The 19,989-nt window shown below is 41.8% G+C and overlaps 2 protein-coding genes across 2 annotated transcripts; both read right to left on the reverse strand.

The window, feature by feature from the left end:
• Positions 1 to 41: 41 nt before the first annotated feature.
• LOC311051362 (flavin-containing monooxygenase 5-like) lies at positions 42 to 8,476 on the reverse strand (the record flags this gene model as incomplete). Its single annotated transcript, XM_084065926.1, has 10 exons — positions 8,342 to 8,476; positions 6,598 to 6,786; positions 5,540 to 5,705; positions 4,924 to 5,066; positions 4,174 to 4,373; positions 3,314 to 3,449; positions 2,582 to 2,801; positions 2,022 to 2,094; positions 1,168 to 1,420; positions 42 to 191 (listed from the first exon to the last, which is right to left on the reverse strand). The coding sequence occupies exons 1-10, from the start codon at positions 8,471 to 8,473 to the stop codon at positions 42 to 44; spliced, it is 1,662 nt and encodes a 553-aa protein (XP_083922052.1). The 5' UTR covers positions 8,474 to 8,476.
• A 3,208-nt stretch (positions 8,477 to 11,684) lies between these two features.
• plpp6 (phospholipid phosphatase 6) lies at positions 11,685 to 19,919 on the reverse strand. The gene is made up of 2 exons (XM_084067511.1): positions 19,050 to 19,919; positions 11,685 to 16,171 (listed from the first exon to the last, which is right to left on the reverse strand). The coding sequence occupies exons 1-2, from the start codon at positions 19,570 to 19,572 to the stop codon at positions 15,804 to 15,806; spliced, it is 891 nt and encodes a 296-aa protein (XP_083923637.1). The 5' UTR covers positions 19,573 to 19,919; the 3' UTR covers positions 11,685 to 15,803.
• Positions 19,920 to 19,989: the final 70 nt, after the last annotated feature.

Raw genomic sequence — 19,989 nt, forward strand, 5'->3', positions numbered from 1 at the left:
TGAGTTGGCTCTTTCATGTCATCATAATGAGTGTAGTATGTTCAGACTGTCTGTGGACGGAGTTTGGCCAGGAGGGTGGGGAAGGTGGAGGGATCACGGGCATGAATGTAGTAGACAACGGCTCCTCCGGCCATGACCTTCAGGCTCAACTTGAACAGACGGCCAGCGATGCACTTCTCAGGCTCTTCCACCTGGCAAGAGACGACAACATTTCAATTACAGAGTCCATTTATAAAGTTTCCTAGGGAGCTTACTAGGGAAAAGGGTGTGTGTCAAGTATGGGCATCACTTCCTGTTGTTAGACAGTCAATTGATTTGAGGGATCCTTGTCAGTCAACATTAACAAATATGTGGGAACAACCTGACAGAAATCAAAAAGAGCCATATTAGTCTACTTAACCAAGATGTCCCTCCACACAGCTGAATCAAATTAATGAGCAATCATTATTATATCAGCTTGCAGTGTTTCTCAAAGAGGGGGTTCTGTGGGTCTTATTGCTAGTTAGAAACCAAATGGACCTATACAGGTCCATTTCTCTGACAGCGTACACATGGAACAAAGGTCCATTTATGGGTCAAGAGTTATGGGGGTCCATGAAATTTAAACCACTGACCAAGTTGATTGGAGTCCAACTCCCCAAGGGCTCTATTACCCCCCCCCCCCCCCCACCACCCAATGTCTTTGCTGAATATAGCTGCTAGCCATAGATTTCACTACAGCTGTGAGCGTAAAGATGGACCTGTAAGCATCCATCTTCACACACAGTTAAGGTAGATTGTATACATAATTGTCTCCCGTCAAGCTTTCCTACAGTCAGGTTCAATCAACCAGAATACACTTCTAGAATTTCAGTGGAAACATTAGAGCAGTGGTTCCCAAACTTTTTATCTCGAGACCCAAAGAGAAATTATGAGCTTGTAGATTTCACTTCTTTACATTTGTGGAATGTCTACCAATTTTTATTATTTGAAAAAAGTTAGAATTTGTTTAATGAAAAAATGATTTTTTTGCATTTGTAATTTTTTTAATCTTTTGAAAAAAAAGGGTGAATATTTAGTCACGACCCACAACAACTTTCCGTGCCCGCAACTTGGTCCCGACCCACTGTTTGGGAAACAGTGGATTAGAGGGGTAAACGGCATCATGAATAGCAATCAACTGCTCACCTTTCTTGTTTTCAGGGGCTGTAACATGCGGTCAAACTGCGTGAAGATGGCTTTGCGGGCTCCGTCCCAGCTCCGTGGTCCCATCACACGGTACTGGTACATTGACACGGGCCCCCACAGGATCTTCTTAAACAGTGGATAGTCTGTGAAGAAGAGCCAGGGCAGGCTGGGCCGAGCACCAATCTCACCAGCCAGGTCATCCATGTAGCTAACAAAATCCACTTGCAGGGGTGTCAGCTTGGATACATTGTAGCTGTGAGGAGGCAAGATAAGAAAGTCAGTGTGATTGACTGTCAATGATTCAATATACAGTAGAGCAGTGGTTCCCAAACTGGGGGTTGGGACCCCAAATTTTTTTTTTTGGGGGGGGCCTAGATCATTAGCTTAATGTCCAACATAGTTTTCTCACTCAACAATAAAGAAACCAACATACAGTATAAGTGTATACAGGATATCTGCACATTTCTAAAGTTACAATTGAATTACTTTTAAGACCTTTTTAATACTAAATAGTACATAAAAAAGAAAGAGGCTAACATTGTGAAAATAACCGATCTACAAGCTCAACTCCTCGCAGTGCGAGGTGGTAGTTCGGCTATTTTCACAATATTTATCTGTGGAGCCGAGTCAAACTAAATGTAATGCCTACAATTCTAAGTGCGTGTCAGTGTGGGGGGTCCCCAGTTCAAATATGATTATTTTTGGGGGGCCTAAAAAGTTTGGGAACCTCTTCAGTAGAGTAGAAGATGCATAAGAATAATACAAATATTGCTTCCCAGGTGGAATTAGGTCAGTTTGAGCATCTTCACTTTATTGGTGGTTATGATATTAACAATGCAAATTAGAGTTCATACTTTTTGCCCATGTCCTCGGTGTCACCATCCACAGACTTTATCATGGCCTGGCTGGAAGGCAGCTTGTTGTACCCTGTGGAACAACAGACAGTAAACTGAGATAAATGTGGCAAAGTGGTATAGCACAGTGCATGAGGTACTAACAAAAGGGGTAAGCACTTTGTGGTAAATAGCAAAACGTTTCTTCTCATAACTAAACTGAACCGTCCAGAAATATTGACCACTTAACGACTAGAATAATTTGCTCTAATTGTTTTTATTTTTACCTATGACATGGCCAAAATTGGGACACCATTAAAATGGTTAAGATCTAAACATCGAACAAAAAGTTCAGAAACTTAAGTTTGGTAGATTATGTCCGTTGTAAAAATGATTCTTGGCAATGACTTTTATAGGGACACCAGTTTGAAAGTGGTTATGTGCTCTCTATTGTCAATCCCTGCCACTAATGCCTAACAGTGACTGCCAAGTATGACTAATTAGGACTATAACTAACCCTTTGAAAAGTACTATAAAAATGCATTAAATATTATATACATAAGGGTATATGGAATCCTCACCTTTGAAGACACGCGTGGCCCAGCGAGCCTGCATCTCAGCCTGAGGCATGATGGCTCCCAGGGCGTGGATGAAGCCCACCACAGCCAGGGTAGGATGTTCCAGGGTGGGGGGGAACACATGCTTGTACAGACCCACACGATGACCAGATTTGCGCAGAACGCTTGAGGGCAGGAACGGGAAGCCGTAGTTGTATCCCGTGGCGAAAACAATGGTATCCACCTAAAACACACACGATTTGAGGTGAAATGTGAGTTCAGCCACAAACTGATACGTATTCATACTTTACATCATGATGTGCAGGGTCAATATGCTCTATTCACAGCAGCCATACTGTGAAGACATTCACAGGTGTTACCAATGATACTAATGGAGGCTCTGTTCCATTCTGGTCAAACAGAGTCAGGGTGCTGATATTGTGCATGTTGGCCCACTGGAAACACCAGTGGGTCTACAGTTGGGGTCCAGGGACCCTCATAGGCTTCCAAATGGCCCCTTACAGGTGTGTGTAACTCTGAGAGTGTACAAATGGAACCAAATGGACCCCATTTGTACACTCTCAGAGTTATGGGGGTCGTGGAAACCACTGTGCTACACTAAATGGAACAGAGCCTTCATTAGTATCATTGGTAACACCTGTGAATGTCTTCATAATATGGCTGCTGTGAATAGAGCCTATTAACTCAATCCAAACTCATATTGTGTTGATCTGGAAAGCAAAGCATTCTTCTGACCTCCTCGACGACACTGCCGTCCTCAAACACAACGGTAGAGCCCCGGATCTCCTTCACGTTTGGCTTGATGACCACGCTCCCAGACAGGATCTTCATGGGCAGGTCATCGTTGATCACTGGGATCTGGCTGAACAGCCTGTTGGCAGGGAACAACAGCCCCACATAGATTAACCCATAGCATTTAGACCTGAGGCCGAATCTAAAAACACCTTCTAAATCCTGACCCAAGTTCTGTTTCTTACCATTATAACTGTATATAGACACACACACACACACACACACACACACACACACACACACACACACACACACACACACACACACACACACACACACACACACACACACACACACACACACACACACACACACACACACACACACACACACACACACACACACACACACACACACACACAGTTCTAAAGCTTTTGCGTGCCAAGGACCCTCAAATTGATATACATTTGGCCGCGGACCGCCATCTGATGTCATGTAAAAAAGAAATAAAAAAAATAGCAGATGTAGAAGCTCGCAGCGCGGCACGAATTGACGCGCTGCGAGCTTGTACGTCTGCTATATTTGGGTATTGGTTGACATGGAATAGGATTATGTGTAGATGAGTTGCACAGGTGTCCAACGCACCAGGTTTAATCCAGAACAAGGCTGTAGTCTTGGTTTACTGTATTGCTATGAGCTTGCATATCTGCTATTTTGGAATAGCCAAAGTATAAAATATGGATGAAGGAGTTAAAACGATTGTGACGCTTTATTAACTAATTTAGTTGGGGACCCCCTGGTATCCTGGGGGGTCCCCGGACCCCACTTTGAGAACCATCGATATAGAGAAACAGAGAGGTTACCTGTGTTTGGGCTTGAGGGCGTACATGGTGTGGTCGTACATGGCGTTGAGCATGCCCTCCCCTATGGTGTTGAGGATCCTCATGGGCAGCAGCTGGAACAGGATGTGGACGAAGCGCGTGTTGTACTTCATGTCCACCGGCAGGCCGTTGTCCGACACCTGTCGGATGACCCACGCACCGCGACGAGTGCTTATGTACATCTTCAGAGGCCGGACAGAGCAGCAGAGAGAGATGGGTGATTTATACCCATTAAGAACGATTCTGCAAAATGTCTTCTAAATCCTAACAGTTTTCTGAAAAACTGTATGTTGCTGCAGTGGTGCTCTAACCTTTACATTTCAAGGACCCCCATAATTATATGCATTTGGCCGCAGACCAAAAATGTCACTTTAAAAATAATATTTTTAAAGTGACATTTCTAACTCAAATCTTTGCTTCTGGAGGTCCCTGGAACAAGATAATTTTAAGATGTTTAAGATTTTGAAATATCGTGATTTTTTTTTCATTTGCACAAATGTTCAAGATTTTTCAAAAATAGCAGACCTACAAGCTCATAGCGCGGCACGAAGGACCACTTAACATGGGCAGTCGTCAAAAGGCTGCCGTGTTAAGTGGTCAGATGGGTGGGCCGCGAACACTCTAAAGAGTTTCAAGTGGGCCCTGATCCAGAAAAAGGTTGAGAACCACATATACAGCTTAGGTCAATCACATTATTGCGAATAAACATTTGAATGAAGATGAATTCCCAACCTCCTCTGCTACTCTGCTGCCTTCGACGGCAATGTCACCGCCGGAGTTGCCAATGCCGATGACCACCACTCTCTTCCCATGCATGTCCTCAGGTCCCTTGTAGTCCCAGCTGTGAAAATACTTCCCCTCAAAAGTCTCAATTCCTGCAACACATGCGCACGCAGCAAGTCATTTTTTACGGTACAAAGTGATGGATCAATTATGTAAAGTGGTTCTTTATTAAACCACTGGTCTGGGGACCACCAGTGGTCCTGAGGGGGTTCCCAGCTAAATGATGGAGTTGGTAACCAAATGGACCCCTTATAGATCTTTAATTTTTGAGAGTTCAAAAGTTAAATCATTATTAAACATTTGCATTACTTAATTAAATAATTGTCATTTTGATCAACGTTTGCCTCTCCTATGGTACCACATCAATACAGCATGGAATTGTGGACAAAATCGTATCCAACGATAACAAAATATTCTAAGTCTTGGGTCTGAGAGGCTAAATCTCATCAAATGGTGGTCCCGTGGGCTCAAATGCCGAATAAATAATAGACCTTGATATGAAAAGGGTTGAAAACCAATGTGATATCACTACAACAGTCAAGATGAAGACATCTGTTCTGTTCACCTGGGAAGTCTTTCAGTGGTAGATGAGGGTATGTGTAATGGCCGGCGCAGCAGATGACCGCGTCAAAGACATGCCTCTCCTCCTGTCCGTCCTTGTTCTCGGTCACCACCTCCCACTGACCAGTGCGAGCATAGTCTGACCTTTGTTTGACGCTTTTCACCGAGGTCTGATATGGAAACAAAAAGTTCAATAGGTCATTTTGATATCCGTTACTTTAAGTAGCAGTTGTGTCACCTTAAAGGTTTCATGACGTTCAGTTTTACCACACATTAAAAGTCTTTGTCATGGTCCTTCAAACGTGCATAAAAAGTTTTAACAAAAAAATCCACTCCGTTGATCCATGGCAGGTGTTTTTCTCTCACAATTCTAAAGCCTTTTCAACTGCAATGAAAAAAGAAATCTTTGCCTGCTGGTGTCGCTGTCGAGGGATTTTGCCTGTCAATCATCGCCTCTGCTCCGCCCCCCCCCCCCCCCACCCAAAGGATAGGGGAGGGGCTAGGAGGAGAGTGGGCAGGATTAATCGGCTGTGACATCACTGTCGAAGGGCCCACTGTCGAAGGGCCAAGCTCAGATTACTTTTCAGCCTAATTATTCAGAAAACCCCAGACCACAGAAAATCCATGTTCAAAGTTCAGATTTTTTGGGTGTAATTGAGGTCATAAAACCCCCCAAAAAACATAAAAAATTAAAAAAGTGAAAATGAATGTCATAGAACCTTTAAACTACTATTGTGACACAAATTATATACTGTAGGAGGAGACATAAAATAGGCTTTATATCTGCCATATTATATCTTCTCTGTCGGGTGGAAACGTCATATTTCCAACAGTGTTACTTCTCAGGATTCAAAAATTGCAAAAAGTTGCAGATGTACAAGCTCAAGGCGCGTCGTATCGTGTTTCGAGCTTGCGGATCTGATACTTTTGATGCTTTTTGATGCTTTTGTGTGAAGCTGTAGTATGATCAAGTAGGGCATTCATTTATGAAAATACACAAAAAGTTTGAATATGGAGAGCTTTCTGCCCGATAGCCACGATTTGGCGTGTGGGTCTGCTTACCTGGTAGCGGATGTGCTCCAGCAGTTTGAAGTGCTCTGCATACAGCCTGAAGTATTTCAGGATTTTAGAATGGTGCATGTAGTTTGGGTAGTCATCAGGAATGGGAAAGTCACTGAAACACATCATCTCCTTAGAGATGTTGATGGTCAAGGAGCGGTAGATACTGGCTCTCTCAGGCTCCGACACTTCCTGGAGAAGAACAGTTTTTGGTGAATGATCGCTCCATTTTATATAGGCTAAGATGTACCTGTACTTTTCAAAGCAACAAAGTGGTTAGAAAATGAAAAAGCTTATAAAGCATTATAAAAGGATAAACAATATAACATTTGCCAATTAAAAAAATTATCATGAAGCCATTCTGAAAATATGCATTTCGTGATTTTTTTTAATTGCATGTACGTGGTGGAGAAAATTAAGAATGCCGAGTGCATTTGCTGTACTGTTGGCTCTACAGTGTATAGTGCAGTGGTTCTCAAACTTTTTCCATGTCAAGGACCCCCAAATTGATATACATTTGTCCACGGACCCCATCTGAAAATATTTTGAGCCAGGGACCCCCAGAAGAGAAGATTTGTGTTGCAAATGCAAAATGTTCAACAGAATTTCAAGATTTTTCAAAAATAGCAGATCTACAAGCTCGCAGTGCGGCACGAAGTGACGCTCTGTGAGCTTGTATATCCGCTATTTTTGAATAGCCAACTTATAAATGGATAAAGTGGTTAAAGGTAGGGTAAGTGATTTGCTTTGGTTAAAATAAGTATTAAATAGCTCTATATTCTGATAGTACTCATTGCTATAGAGTGTTTGTTCAGTATTAGGAGTCTCCTTGTCTCTCCACCTCTTTATTAAACAGAAAATGCATTTTTGTTTCAGTTTCAGTTTCATTTCCAATTTTATCCAACCAGGACAGAGAACTCAATCAGGATACAGATTAAACAAGTGAAATTGGAAGAAATGAGCAGACAAAATTGGAACTGGAACACTATACAAATTAAGCTTAAAAAGTGTTACTTTCTCCTGATTGGCTGAGATTTTGACACCTACAGAAAAATGTATTTTCTGTTTATTAAAGAGCTGGAGAGACATGGAGACTCCTGTTACTGAACAAAGACTCTATAGCAATGATTACTATCAGAATATAGTGTTTCAACCTTTTAACAAAATATTTTTTGTTTTAACCCAAAAATATCACTTACCCTACCTTTAACTACTTTTCCTGGGGACCCCTTGAAACCACCCCAAGGACCCCTGGGGGTCCCCAGACCCCACTTTGAGAACCAATGGTATGGTGCATTGTAGAGCCAACCCACACATGCTATAGTTATAATAGCTTATATGCTGTAGAGGGGCACTAGAGACAATAGGCTCTATTCACAGCAGCCATATTATGAAGACATGCACAGGTGTTGTTACCAATGATACTAATGAAGGCTCTGTTCCATTCTGGTCAAACAGAGTCAGGGTGCTGATATTGTGCATGTTGGCTCACTGGAAACACTCTGTTACACCAGTGGGTCTACAGTTGGGGTCCAGGGACCCTCATGGGCTTCCAAATGGCCCCTTACAGGTTTGTAACTCTGAGAGTGTACAAATGGCATTTGTACACTCTCAGAGTTATGGGGGTCGTGGAAACCACTGTGCTACACTAAATGGAACAGAGCCTTCATTAGTATCATTGGTAACACCTGGGAAGGAAGTGATAATATGGCTGCTGTGCATAGAGCCTATCCCTCATAAGCCTTGCCTTGAACTTCCACAGTCCGCCCATGTCGTCACTGCTTTCAAAGCAGGTGGGCTCCATGCCCTCATCCAGACAAGCCTTCATGCTGGAGAGGCCAGAGGGGCCTGCCCCAATCACTGCCACTCTGTGTACCATGTTGGAACTGGAGGTGAGCTGCAACAGAAACAAAAAACAGTTACCAGGCAAATTTGCCAATTTTTGTAGAAATAAGAAAAGTGTCCGAGCATAAATCTGAGATTAAGGCTGTCAATACAAAATGTGTTTGCTAGCCATACATTTCCAATATTCAACATGGTGTTGTTCTGTGCAGCAGTTATTTTTAGAGTTGCATCTCTGGACAATATCTTTCAGAAAGGAATACAAGATTATGTGTTCCCACACAACCACAGTTGCCCGTTTCCTACGGAAAACATTGTCGCACAGTAAATGTTCCTTCCTCGACCCCACCCCCACATGCTATAGATTTAATCTCAGGTCCACTTCATGGTGTATTCACCAGGGAAGTACTCAGATCATTTAACTTAAGGGCGAGACCACTTCTGGTAGAGGTTTGGGTTGTGTAGTTACCTTGCCATGATGTAACTCCAAGGTGGACAAGAAATCAAAAATGCTCCATTGATTAGAAATTGAGAATTTAAAATATGCTCCTCATTGACTTACTGTACATTGTACGGTAAAACAACTCCCAAGTCACTATTTGCACAAAAACGAACGCAAACAAAGTTGATTCAGACAATATAAAACATCACCAAACCCAGTACTGTTTTTTTTAAATAAAAATGTTACTTCCTGTTGTTTTTTGCCATTTTTATTAGGAAGAAAACCCAGACTGGATCCAGATATTCAAATAGTAAAATCAAAAGGAAGTTAGCATTTTATTTAAAAGAAATGCTTTGTTTGTGTACAGGCTAAAAGAGTGACTTTGAGAGCTGTTTTACCGTACAATGTAAGTCAATGAGGAGCATATTTTGAATCATCAATTTCTAATCAATGGAGCAATTATTTTAGATTTCTTGTCCACCTTTGGAGTTACATCATGGCAGGGTAACCAACTACACAACCCAAACCTCTACCAAAGTGGTCTTAATTGCCCTTTAAGTAAAAATACTCCCCTTATACAAGTCCTACATGAAAAGTCCTACTAAAAGTTATTAGCAGTAAGTAAAGTATTAGAAGCAAAAACTCAAAAGTGCAAGGCATAATGGTGTTAAATTCCACATGAAGACAACATACCAAATGTTTAGCCTATATCAGACAGATGATGGCAATTAGTAATCAAGAGTACAAATAGTGGTGTTGAAATTTCAGCACCAGTGCAGCAAAAAGGCAATACACAATACAAAATGAGAAGCTGCTAAATTAAATAAGGTGAATGACAATTAAACCAGCTTGTTGTCGTAGGGTTAGACAAAAGCAAAGACTATTCCTGTAGAAGACATATTGGGCGTCATGTGTCAATAATATTCCCATGTAACAGAAGATTTAGGTCCACATACTACAATCGGGACAACTGTTGATCGTGTGATATTAACTCATTATACCTGGAACGCATCTGTGTCACTTTAGATTTCTTTTGCTGTTCAAAAATAGCAGATATACAAGCTCATAGCGAGTGCCGCATTTTTGATTTTTTTAGGATTTAGAAAACATTTAAGAATCGCTTAATGGGTTAAATGCCACCTATTGTCCTGGAGGAAACAGGCCACAACACTGTGCAACAAGAAATGGAGGAAATTTCATTAGCTTGATAGCCCCACACAAAACCTTATCTAAACCACTCTGACATTCAACAGTGCGGTACAAAGCACTGCAGGAAAAATAGACATGATAAGACTGTATAAAACAGAATTAATTAAGGCTGATTATGCATTGGAAGATTTTTAATGCTCTGACTTTTATAACATGAAAATTCAACATTTTGTTCAACCCTCTCAATTTACTTACAAAGCAGCACACTTTCAAATCATCATCTATCATCAGTCCACAGAGTACAACAGCGCTTACCTTGATCTTGCTGCTCAGATCTGTGTGTGTGTCAAGTGGGATGAGCCGCAGGCTTCAGCCAGGTGCTTTTTATACAGTGTGATTGGGCCAATTCACCTACTCTTTTTTTTTTTAACATCTCAATAAGGTCAAGCTGTCTGGCATTCATTCAGGCTACCGGTCTTTTATTGATCAAAGTACAATTACAGTCTGTCCTCACATTATTGCAGGTCACAGACTGGTCATGAATGACACTAGTGACAAGATGACCTACATTTTACCAATGGGTTTCAGATCCCTGATATGAATTTGTCATCCCCCCGATGACAAATTTCTACCACATGCAACCAGTTTGGAACCCTTCAAACCCTTTCATTACTAAATTAAACTTGTCCTGATCATGCATTTTTTAGGTACCAACAATGATTAACATCAGACATTTGGCCTTTTCAAACAGCTTTAGTAGGAAACATGCCTCACATTTAGTATCTATACAGGGAAGACAAACATTACTCGCTGGGGAGTTACAAACCGGTTCATTTCTAATAAGGGGACACAAATTCCTAGCCTGGTAAACCTAACATGTTCCTTGTCATAGAGTTTTTAGTTCACCTAATTCATGACTAAGCACTTTGGTTCAACGCTGTTGTTTTAAATGTGCTTTATAAAGAAAGTGGATCGGATTGGATTGGAAGACCTTGAAACCAAGTATGAATACATGCAGTAACTCATGATTTCATGATTTGAGGCATTTTGTTCAAAACGGAGCACTCCTGTAAACTTTGGAGGCCAATCTTAGTCAATCAGGATGGAATATGAAAAATCTGAAAGATCTGTGTAGTTTAATGACTATAGAGATGCTGTGTACCGATTTGTGTGATGTTTGGTCAAAAGACTACTGTCAAAACATGTGTTTTGCAAAAAAAAATGCCTCCTAGTGGCGCTATAACAGGCTCATGTGAAAACTTTGGGGCAGAGGTTCTGCTCTGGCATCCAGGGAGTGTGTGTGCACAGTTTCGCTGCCATCAAGCAATGGTGCCGGAGATTACACACACACACACACACACACACACACACACACAGTGCTAAACATAGTCTCGGTCATGCCTTCGGCCTGGCGGAGACAACTACAGCATACAGAGATATCAACTTTGAGCTTCACGTGCATGAGGGAAGGCATTTTGGAACAAAACAAATCTCAAGGTGCATCAGTGGGTTTTATTGACGTTTGAATCAAGCCGACCAAATGGCAGTACACCCAATATTGTTCATATTTGATGGTATTGATAGAATAACACAAAATAAAACACAGTACCACATTTGCTTCCATTTAATTTTTATTGAGAAAGAAATATACATACAGTGCAGTCATTATGGCATAGGTAAATCTCCCCAATTCACATTAAACACCTGCCACCACCACTATCAACCCCAAATAACATCTCACAATATATTCAAATGACTACATACTGTGTGTGTGTGTGTGTGTGTGTGTGTGTGTGTGTGTGTGTGTGTGTGTGTGTGTGTGTGTGTGCGCGCGCACCACACAATAAAACATCTCAGGTTAAGGACTATATCACAAAAAAAAACACAATAACAACTTATAGTATACAGCTGGTGGGCCACTACAGCATAGTAAAGTCATGTGATGAAGCAGTGGGCCGCTTTGGACAATCAAATATTTGTGGAATGTATGTAAAATCTGAAGACGGCTACTGAGAGGTGGCAGAACAGGAGAATGCATGTTTCCGTATTGCACAATCATGGAAAATGTACATCTAGGCCAACAGTGGGAGGGGCCATTGGTCAGTTATTGCAGAAAGAAGGTAAAGCATGAAAGAGCGCAATGAAATAGTAGGCCTAGTGGACCAATGTACCAAAGAACAGTCTCTTCAATTACTCTCACTCATTGTACACTGAAGCTCGAATTCAAAACCTGTTTTGGACAGCTCGAGATTTTTTGAACCACTTAGGCCCTATTTTATACTTCGTTGTACAACAGTGTCACACAACACAGTGAAAATAGACTATTTACAAGCTCACAATGCATTGCGTTGTGAGCTTGTACTGTACTACTGTACTGCTTGTACCGTACTGCTATTTTAGGCATTTTCAAAACACAATTATAGGTGAACATTTTCACCTATATTTCATGCCCAAGGACACCAGGTTGAAAGTCACCTTTAAAGTGAACATAAGTCACCTTGCACACAAGCAAGGACAGGAGTGAGTGCAAATGTCCTGCGTGTCCATTTTGAAATCAATATGGAAGTAGGTGACCTCTTCATAAACACAAGTGTATACTTCAGTGAAACTTCAGTTGAAATCTTTCGCTCAATAAAAATAACTACTCAAAGAAATGGTCAAAGCACATTAACACAACACTATGCAGAACTACGTATCAAGAATCAACTTTATTGTCACATCACAGGTTTACAGATGTAAAGAAGTGGGTGAAATTAATTTTTTTTGCGCAAGCTCCACTTAATTGTTCTTCAAAAAGGGAGAAGAAAAAAAAGGGGTGACATATGTAATCTGCTCCATTCCTCTGCCTCACAATCAAAGATTTCCTCTGATTTCTTAAAGATTTTTTTCAGCACTACAATGAAAATACACCATTTCAGGGTGAAAATGGGGCATTGACCAGCTTTTCTGTCTGAATGTACTACAATTTTCTCTCTAACATTTGCAGGTCAAAGATTTTTCACATCCAACATAAATTTGGGGGCTGTCGATAAGTAGTCAGTATTGTGATATTTGTTTTTCATTTAATCCTATTGCCTATGTAACTTGCCATCCCAATAAAAAACATTGGAATAAAACATACATGTTCCCTTCCCATGCTGCAGCATTTACATCCATTTTCTTTTTTTTAAATAACCAATTAACCCTCAGATTGAGCCATCATAATATAAACCACGGTATTTTAGCAAACAAGTTCAATTTGATTGTGCAACAGGTGTCTCCCAACATACTGTAGTGTAGTATCTCTAGGTACAGGTGGAGATAACAGGTGGGATACATTATGGTGGAAGGTTAAATGCTATACCCTGAGGTATGCTGTGGATTCCACCCTGAAAGAAGGACCTCAGGTAATCCGGTGCTATCATGAAAAAAATGTGCCCAATCTCCAGATAAATTATTCAAGATGCTGCAACAGCGGCATACTGCGACAGTTCTTCCATTCTCGAACTGCATCTACATGTGATATAACAATCCTGGCAGAGCTCAGGAGGATGCAGCTTAGTGGGATATTTCTTTCCTGGGCAATGCAGATGGTAGCAGATTTTGTACTGACCTGACAGAACAGTAGAATAACATACCTGAAGTCAGATATTTTGCCGTTATTCCCCTAGACCTGAGGCCGATTCAAAAAATGCCTTCTAAATCCTAAAAGGTTTTCTGAAAAACGTATGCTGCTATATACAGGTATATAGCTAAAGTCTAAAATTACATAGATGCTTTCCCAGATTGAATGGGTTAAAATCATGCTTATTTTAAATAATATTTCACTTTGGCAGGTAAAACATTTCAGTTGTCTAACGCTCGTCTCTTCCATTCACCATTGTTTTGATAATTGCAAAAAAGAGCTATATTAATTGTCTCAACTCGGTGTGTGTGAGTGGTGTCATGACAGCTACTCACGGACAGCACCCAATATTGGCTGGCCAGCTGCCCATTCACCCACATAGGGATGTGCGGGCCAAAAACAACAAATGTTTAACCCAAAGCTAATGAAACGTCATCTTAACTTAAGATAAAAAAAAGTGGTGTGGTGACATGTCCCAAACACCCACACAGTGGGTTGACAGCCTCTGTGACAAAGCTGTGGTCATCAGACATTAGTGTCACTCCTAGAAACCTTAATGATGGTAAAAATATACTAGCATTCAGCCGGATAATATGACAGACACATACACATACACATGCACACACGTGCATATATATTGATCCACATGTGTAAGTGTAAAAAAATAAATTTGCTCTCAGAAACAGCAAAAGATGCAACACAGAGATAGAGACCTAGCTGGATGCAGGTCACAAAATATTAGAACATCAACACAAAACGTCCCAATATCGACACCCAGACATTTTCAGACGGACAGACGGACTAACAGGACTGAAAACATAATCCATTAGTACAGGGATAATAAATTAACAGATTATTGCAAGTATCAAGTGATTTCAACATGGAGTTATAGGTCAGTTCAACCTCACAGGAACTCGTGCACATTATTGTCCAACAACTTTATCTGCGAGCACAAAGAGAACATTTCTTGTCTGGTAGAAAACGACAACGCTATAAAACTCTGCCGTCCAACTTCCCATCAATGATTGATAATCCTTGGCGCTACCACAACATGTTACGTCACAAATCAAACAGCTTGGCGTCCTTACTCGCCCTCGATGCTGATATAAAGCTATGCACTACTACTATCATGACGCAAAGCGATCAATGAGTGGTAATTACGTACATAGAACAAGATTTCTACAAATGAATAATCCAAGAATATTGCCATAGAATTATTGTCCAAGGAGTTGAGAAACAATATTGCTAAATACAGTACAAAGTCTCTGTCTTGACCACCCCACACACACATGCACATTTAGTCATAGGTACTACATGAAAGAATGCTACCTTAATTTCTAACGTCTTCAACGATTTATGTGCAACTATTTCACAGTGGTACAGGGTTGACTGGTGCAAACAAAGCCCTGTTTTATGAAACAGACAATAACTGGGGGTTAACCATCAATCAAGTAAACAAACCTAAAATGATCTTTCAAGTTTATATCAGAGTGTCCTGCAGACACTCTGTTGAATGACTTGCAGTATGAATGACTTAACATCCAAGATAGGAATGATCACTGTTGGATGTATTAGAAATAGAAAATTCTATTCTACACCCCCCACCCCCCACCCAGGAAACCACATACACAATATTAAATATACATTCATTAGAGAGGAATGTAAAAGAATAGAATTAGTGGGTGAGTGGTGTTCCCAATGGAACCACACGTGAGCCCACATTTTGTTTCTTTTTCATCCCGTGTTCTCTCTTAACACATACTTGTTGGTGACAGGTGGGTAAAGAGAGAGAGGGTGGGGCGTTGTGGGAGTTTATTCCCACTACCTTTGGTCACGTAAGGTCAAGTAAGTTGTTTTTATGCATTATTGGAAGAAAGCATAGATTTTCATATAAAAGGAACAGTGCCTCTAAGTTCTTCCATTTGACCCCATTGAAACCCTTGAGTGTTTAAATTGAATGTGTATTAATTGACGGTAAACTACTATGGTTGGGATTCTGGTCTTTATCATTTTTCTCACTACCTTTGGTCAAGTTCAATCCCAACAATTCCGGTTTCCCGTTTTCTTTATGGACAATTGAAAGGTTTACATTTTCATAGAAATGGAACAATGCCTTTAAACCTCACACACCATCGCTGACCACATCACCTCCTCCTCCTCCAGTCCCTTCTCTCAGGCCAGAGGCACCAGGAGTCCTTGCAGGCTTTGGGGTGAGAGCCAGAGCAGCTCCACCAGGTTGTACTGGCAGTAGCCCATCCAGAACCCGAACAGCACATCGGTCACGTTGTGTCGCCCCAGCAGCACGCGGCTCAGCCCGACCAGCGCGGCCCACAGCAGGACCAGGACGCGCAGCGGGGCCGCCAGCACCAGGTGCGCCAGGACGAAGCGGCCGCACATGGCGGCGCGCGTGGCGTGACCCGACGGGAAGGAGTAGCGGTCCACGGAGAAGGTGGCGAACATGTCCATGCGGTTATGGGTGGGTCGGCGCCGACGTACCACCGCCTTCACGATGCCCACCAACACCAGGTCCAATAACAGGGCTAGGCAGGGGGAGGGGGGGGGGGGGGGGTAGAGAAGAAGAGGTAAACGGAAATCACTATGAGCAAACAGTGTCAGGAAGTAAGAGTCCATTAACACAACAAACAATATAATCAAAGCATGGAATGACACCAGACGTCTGCACGGTACAGACGTAATGCTATAAACTCCATACACAAACAGCCATAGGCAAACAGATATGAGTCTGATTAAATACGTAATTAGAGGTAAAAGAGGTAAGCTGGGGACATATGGTACTGTCTGTAGCCATTTCCCATGACAGTAACAACCAGCCTGGGGTTATCAACTTTTATTATTTTCTTTAGTCGGAGACTATAAAAAGATTGCTTTAATAAGCAGGCCCGTCACTCATGTCTCTTTGATTGGGATTATATCAGTCAGTCATGTGAGAGATGAAGAAGTCCTTTTATCACTGAGGTCACGGTGACATTGTGCTACATTTCTCCTTTTGAACATGTGCACACATTAAAGGAGCACTTCACCAATTTTCAACCTTGTTGAGATGGCACCATTTCTGTTTATTCACTTTGTGTCTCAGAGGTGGGCTGTGGACTGTTCAGAGAGGCAGGGGTAGGCAGGCTTTTGATCATTTCAAACATTTCAAACTTTTGTTTTTAAATCTTTCATTGATACAAGAACAATGACTTCTATTTCAGTCTCATAACTTTCCAGGAAGAGAAAGGTTTCCATTAGTTTCGAATCGCCATTGATGATGTCCCCCCAGGACAATGACCACAACGTACAATCTGTGCGCTGATAGGGAAATACTTCTCAACTCTATTAGACTATGTTCACACTGGCAGCCTAAATCAGATCTTTGGCCTATCCAAATTGCAATCAGATCGTTTTTTTTTTAAAGTCTTAACTGCAAAAGAAGAAAAGAAAAAGAGAAGATAAACCTCACATGGAAACAGAATTTTGCTTATCATATTCCTTAGCCTTGTTCATAAAACCAATCCAACTCCAATCTGGATAAGAAATCAAATATGGGCTTCCAGTCTGAACAAGGCCTTAGTGACTCAATGAGGCATGACATTGATTTATGTGATTCATGTACGATAAACACCATACATCATTGTTCATATCGTTAGAATAATATTTTATATTATTTGTACAATGGCTACCTGTAAGCTACCTGTACCCCCCCCCCCCTTTCTGCAAGGGATTCCCTCTATGTGGTCTTGTTTTCTTGGCATTCTATGTTCTGCACAAAGAGGAGCAGTATTCTGTGGTCTGCAGGCTACAGTGCTTATGGTTGGCTGGTAGACTCCCTGTGAGTGGGTAGGTATCAGACAATGCGGCAGTACACAGTTTGTATAACAGTACAGGAATATGCATTAGAGTGAGTGTGCTGTGCATTTAGGAGAGGAACTGAGATGACACCTGATTAGGGCTGCTTAATTAATGAAAAAAAAAATAGATTTTATGTTCCACTATTATGTCATCATGAAGCTTGGCAATTAATTACCATCTTATTTGGTCAGCTGTTGCACCTTGCCCGCCCTCATCTCTTCACCATTACAAAAGGGGTTAGATACCAGAACACTGTACAACTCATCTCTCATAACATACTGTACCATATGACCAAAAAACATGACACTAGACAGAAGTACAATGAGCAAAAAAGGCCTTAAGAAAATGATTTACAAACATTTTTAACACCAAAAGTCATCAATGCCAATAATAGTATAGTAATTAGTAATTAAGCTAACATAATGTTGATTATGACTTAAGTCATAATCGTGCCGTCATACAGTAAATCTGCCTTAGCCTGTCAGTTCAATTCATAGTTAGTTGAGGAGCTGACATCAGAAACCACAGTCTGGTTTACTGGCAGCATTATATACAGTTCAGAATTCAGACACACTGACTGTACACAATAAACAATATACAGTAGCCTACTAAATGCTTACACTGTGCATGTACTGTAGGTACGGAACTGAATAAGTAGAAGATGTGCCTTTTCCATCAACCTTTACATTTGTTGAGTGGAATGAGAATGGCAAAGATGGTTGGATATACTTATGTAACTAGGATGCAGAAAACAGAGGGGGAGCAGGGAATGCAGTGTGATGATGGCAGAACGAATGACAGATGACATCTACAGGTGGAAGACAGCAATTACTGCCGGTACATATGACAGGAGGCAAGCTGATGCGTGCACTTTGAATGGACGTGGGGAGGAGAGGACCTGGCAACTCATAGGCCTGTCACAGTTTATTACATAATCGCCTTATAGCAATTATTTGAGATTATCGCAATTCTTTTTGCATAATCATCATAATCGTTTCCATATGTTGAAACATTTTCATACATTTTCAAACGTTTCCAAAAATAGTAGGAATAGCAGATCTACAAGCTTGTAGATCAACCATTTCAGCTATTTTTACATTTTATTGTATTATTAAATGTGTCAGTCTCAGTTTTCTTTGTAAATTCAAGTCATTTGTCATATATGCCCTGTGCAATTTGTGACTAAAAAACAAACACATTTTCAAAGTTGTACTCATTATGTTCCAATGTGCAATGCCAAAAACACAATCATTAATTAATCGCAATTATTTGTGACAAATAATAGTCAACTTAAATTTGTAATCAAAGCTTATAGGTGGCACCCCAAACATGATGGCAAGGAGGGGAGGGTTGAAGCCAGGGGTGTGTGGGTGTGTGTGATCTGATGACAGAACTACTTCATTCATATCCGCATCGTATCTGCAAACACATGTCATGCAACAATGCAAAAACATAAAGCATGGTTTATGTCAGCTGAGCCCCCCTCTGCCATAACGGGAATGATCGATCAGTACATGATCAACACATATATAATTAAAACTCAATGTATTAGGCTACTCTGCTTACCCATTAAAAGATTGAGAATAACCTCTTGCCCGGCGGCAGTGTCACTCTTATACAGACAGTACGCGGTGCCCACCAGCCACGGGATGCCGTGTCCCGAGATCTCGATGAGCTTCATCAGCGGGCGGACGCTGCCCCACGACGAGTCCTCCTGCGCGCACACGCCCAGCCGCTTGGAGAGCCACAGGTCTATGGCGAGCAGCGAGCTCAGCGCGATGCCCAAGAACGACGGGTTGAGCCGCATGCAGTCCTCCTCGGGCATCGAGCCCGTGGACGAGCCGGAGCCCCGGCGCCGAGTGGGGCTCTCCGAGGCCCGGAGGCGGGCGGCCGCGGTCGCGGTGGCCGGGTCCGATCCCCCCTGGCGCTGCTGCTGGAGGAGGTGCGGCGGCGGCGACGGCGGGGCGGATCGGTTCAGGGACATGAAATCGTAGCGGCCGTTGTTGCTGCTGCTCGGGCTTCCAGATCCAGAGCCCGAACCTCCTCCTCCGCCGCTGCGCACGGTGCTCTTTGCTTTGGGAGACGGCATTTTTTGTTTGCTTCTCCTTTTGTTTTTGTTTGTTATTTACAGTTAAGTATGATCCGACTGCACACGACCGCGTACAGGTGTTCCGCAGTGCTGTTCGCGCTGGGTGTCCTCTTTTTCTTTGTATTATTTATTTATTTCATCGCTTTTTTTTACACTTGACAATTCCTTTCACGTCCATGCGATGCACTGTCTGTCAATGGACGGAGCAACACTTTGCAGATTGGCCATGTTTGTTGTTCTTATCGCAAAGCATTGTGGGAAATGGAGTATTACAATGTGACGTGGATTTCAACGCGACAGAGCTAGGCTTAGGTGGAAAGTTCTGACGTTTTCAATCTACGAGAGTTGTAGGGTTCACGCCCCATGGAGATCTGGACTTTCTGCACTATGCCCCGCAAAGTACTCCAAACGTGTACA

The sequence above is a fragment of the Gymnoscopelus microlampas genome (genome assembly GCF_963454915.1).
Source record: "Gymnoscopelus microlampas genome assembly, chromosome: 9".
Lineage (NCBI taxonomy): Eukaryota > Metazoa > Chordata > Actinopteri > Myctophiformes > Myctophidae > Gymnoscopelus > Gymnoscopelus microlampas.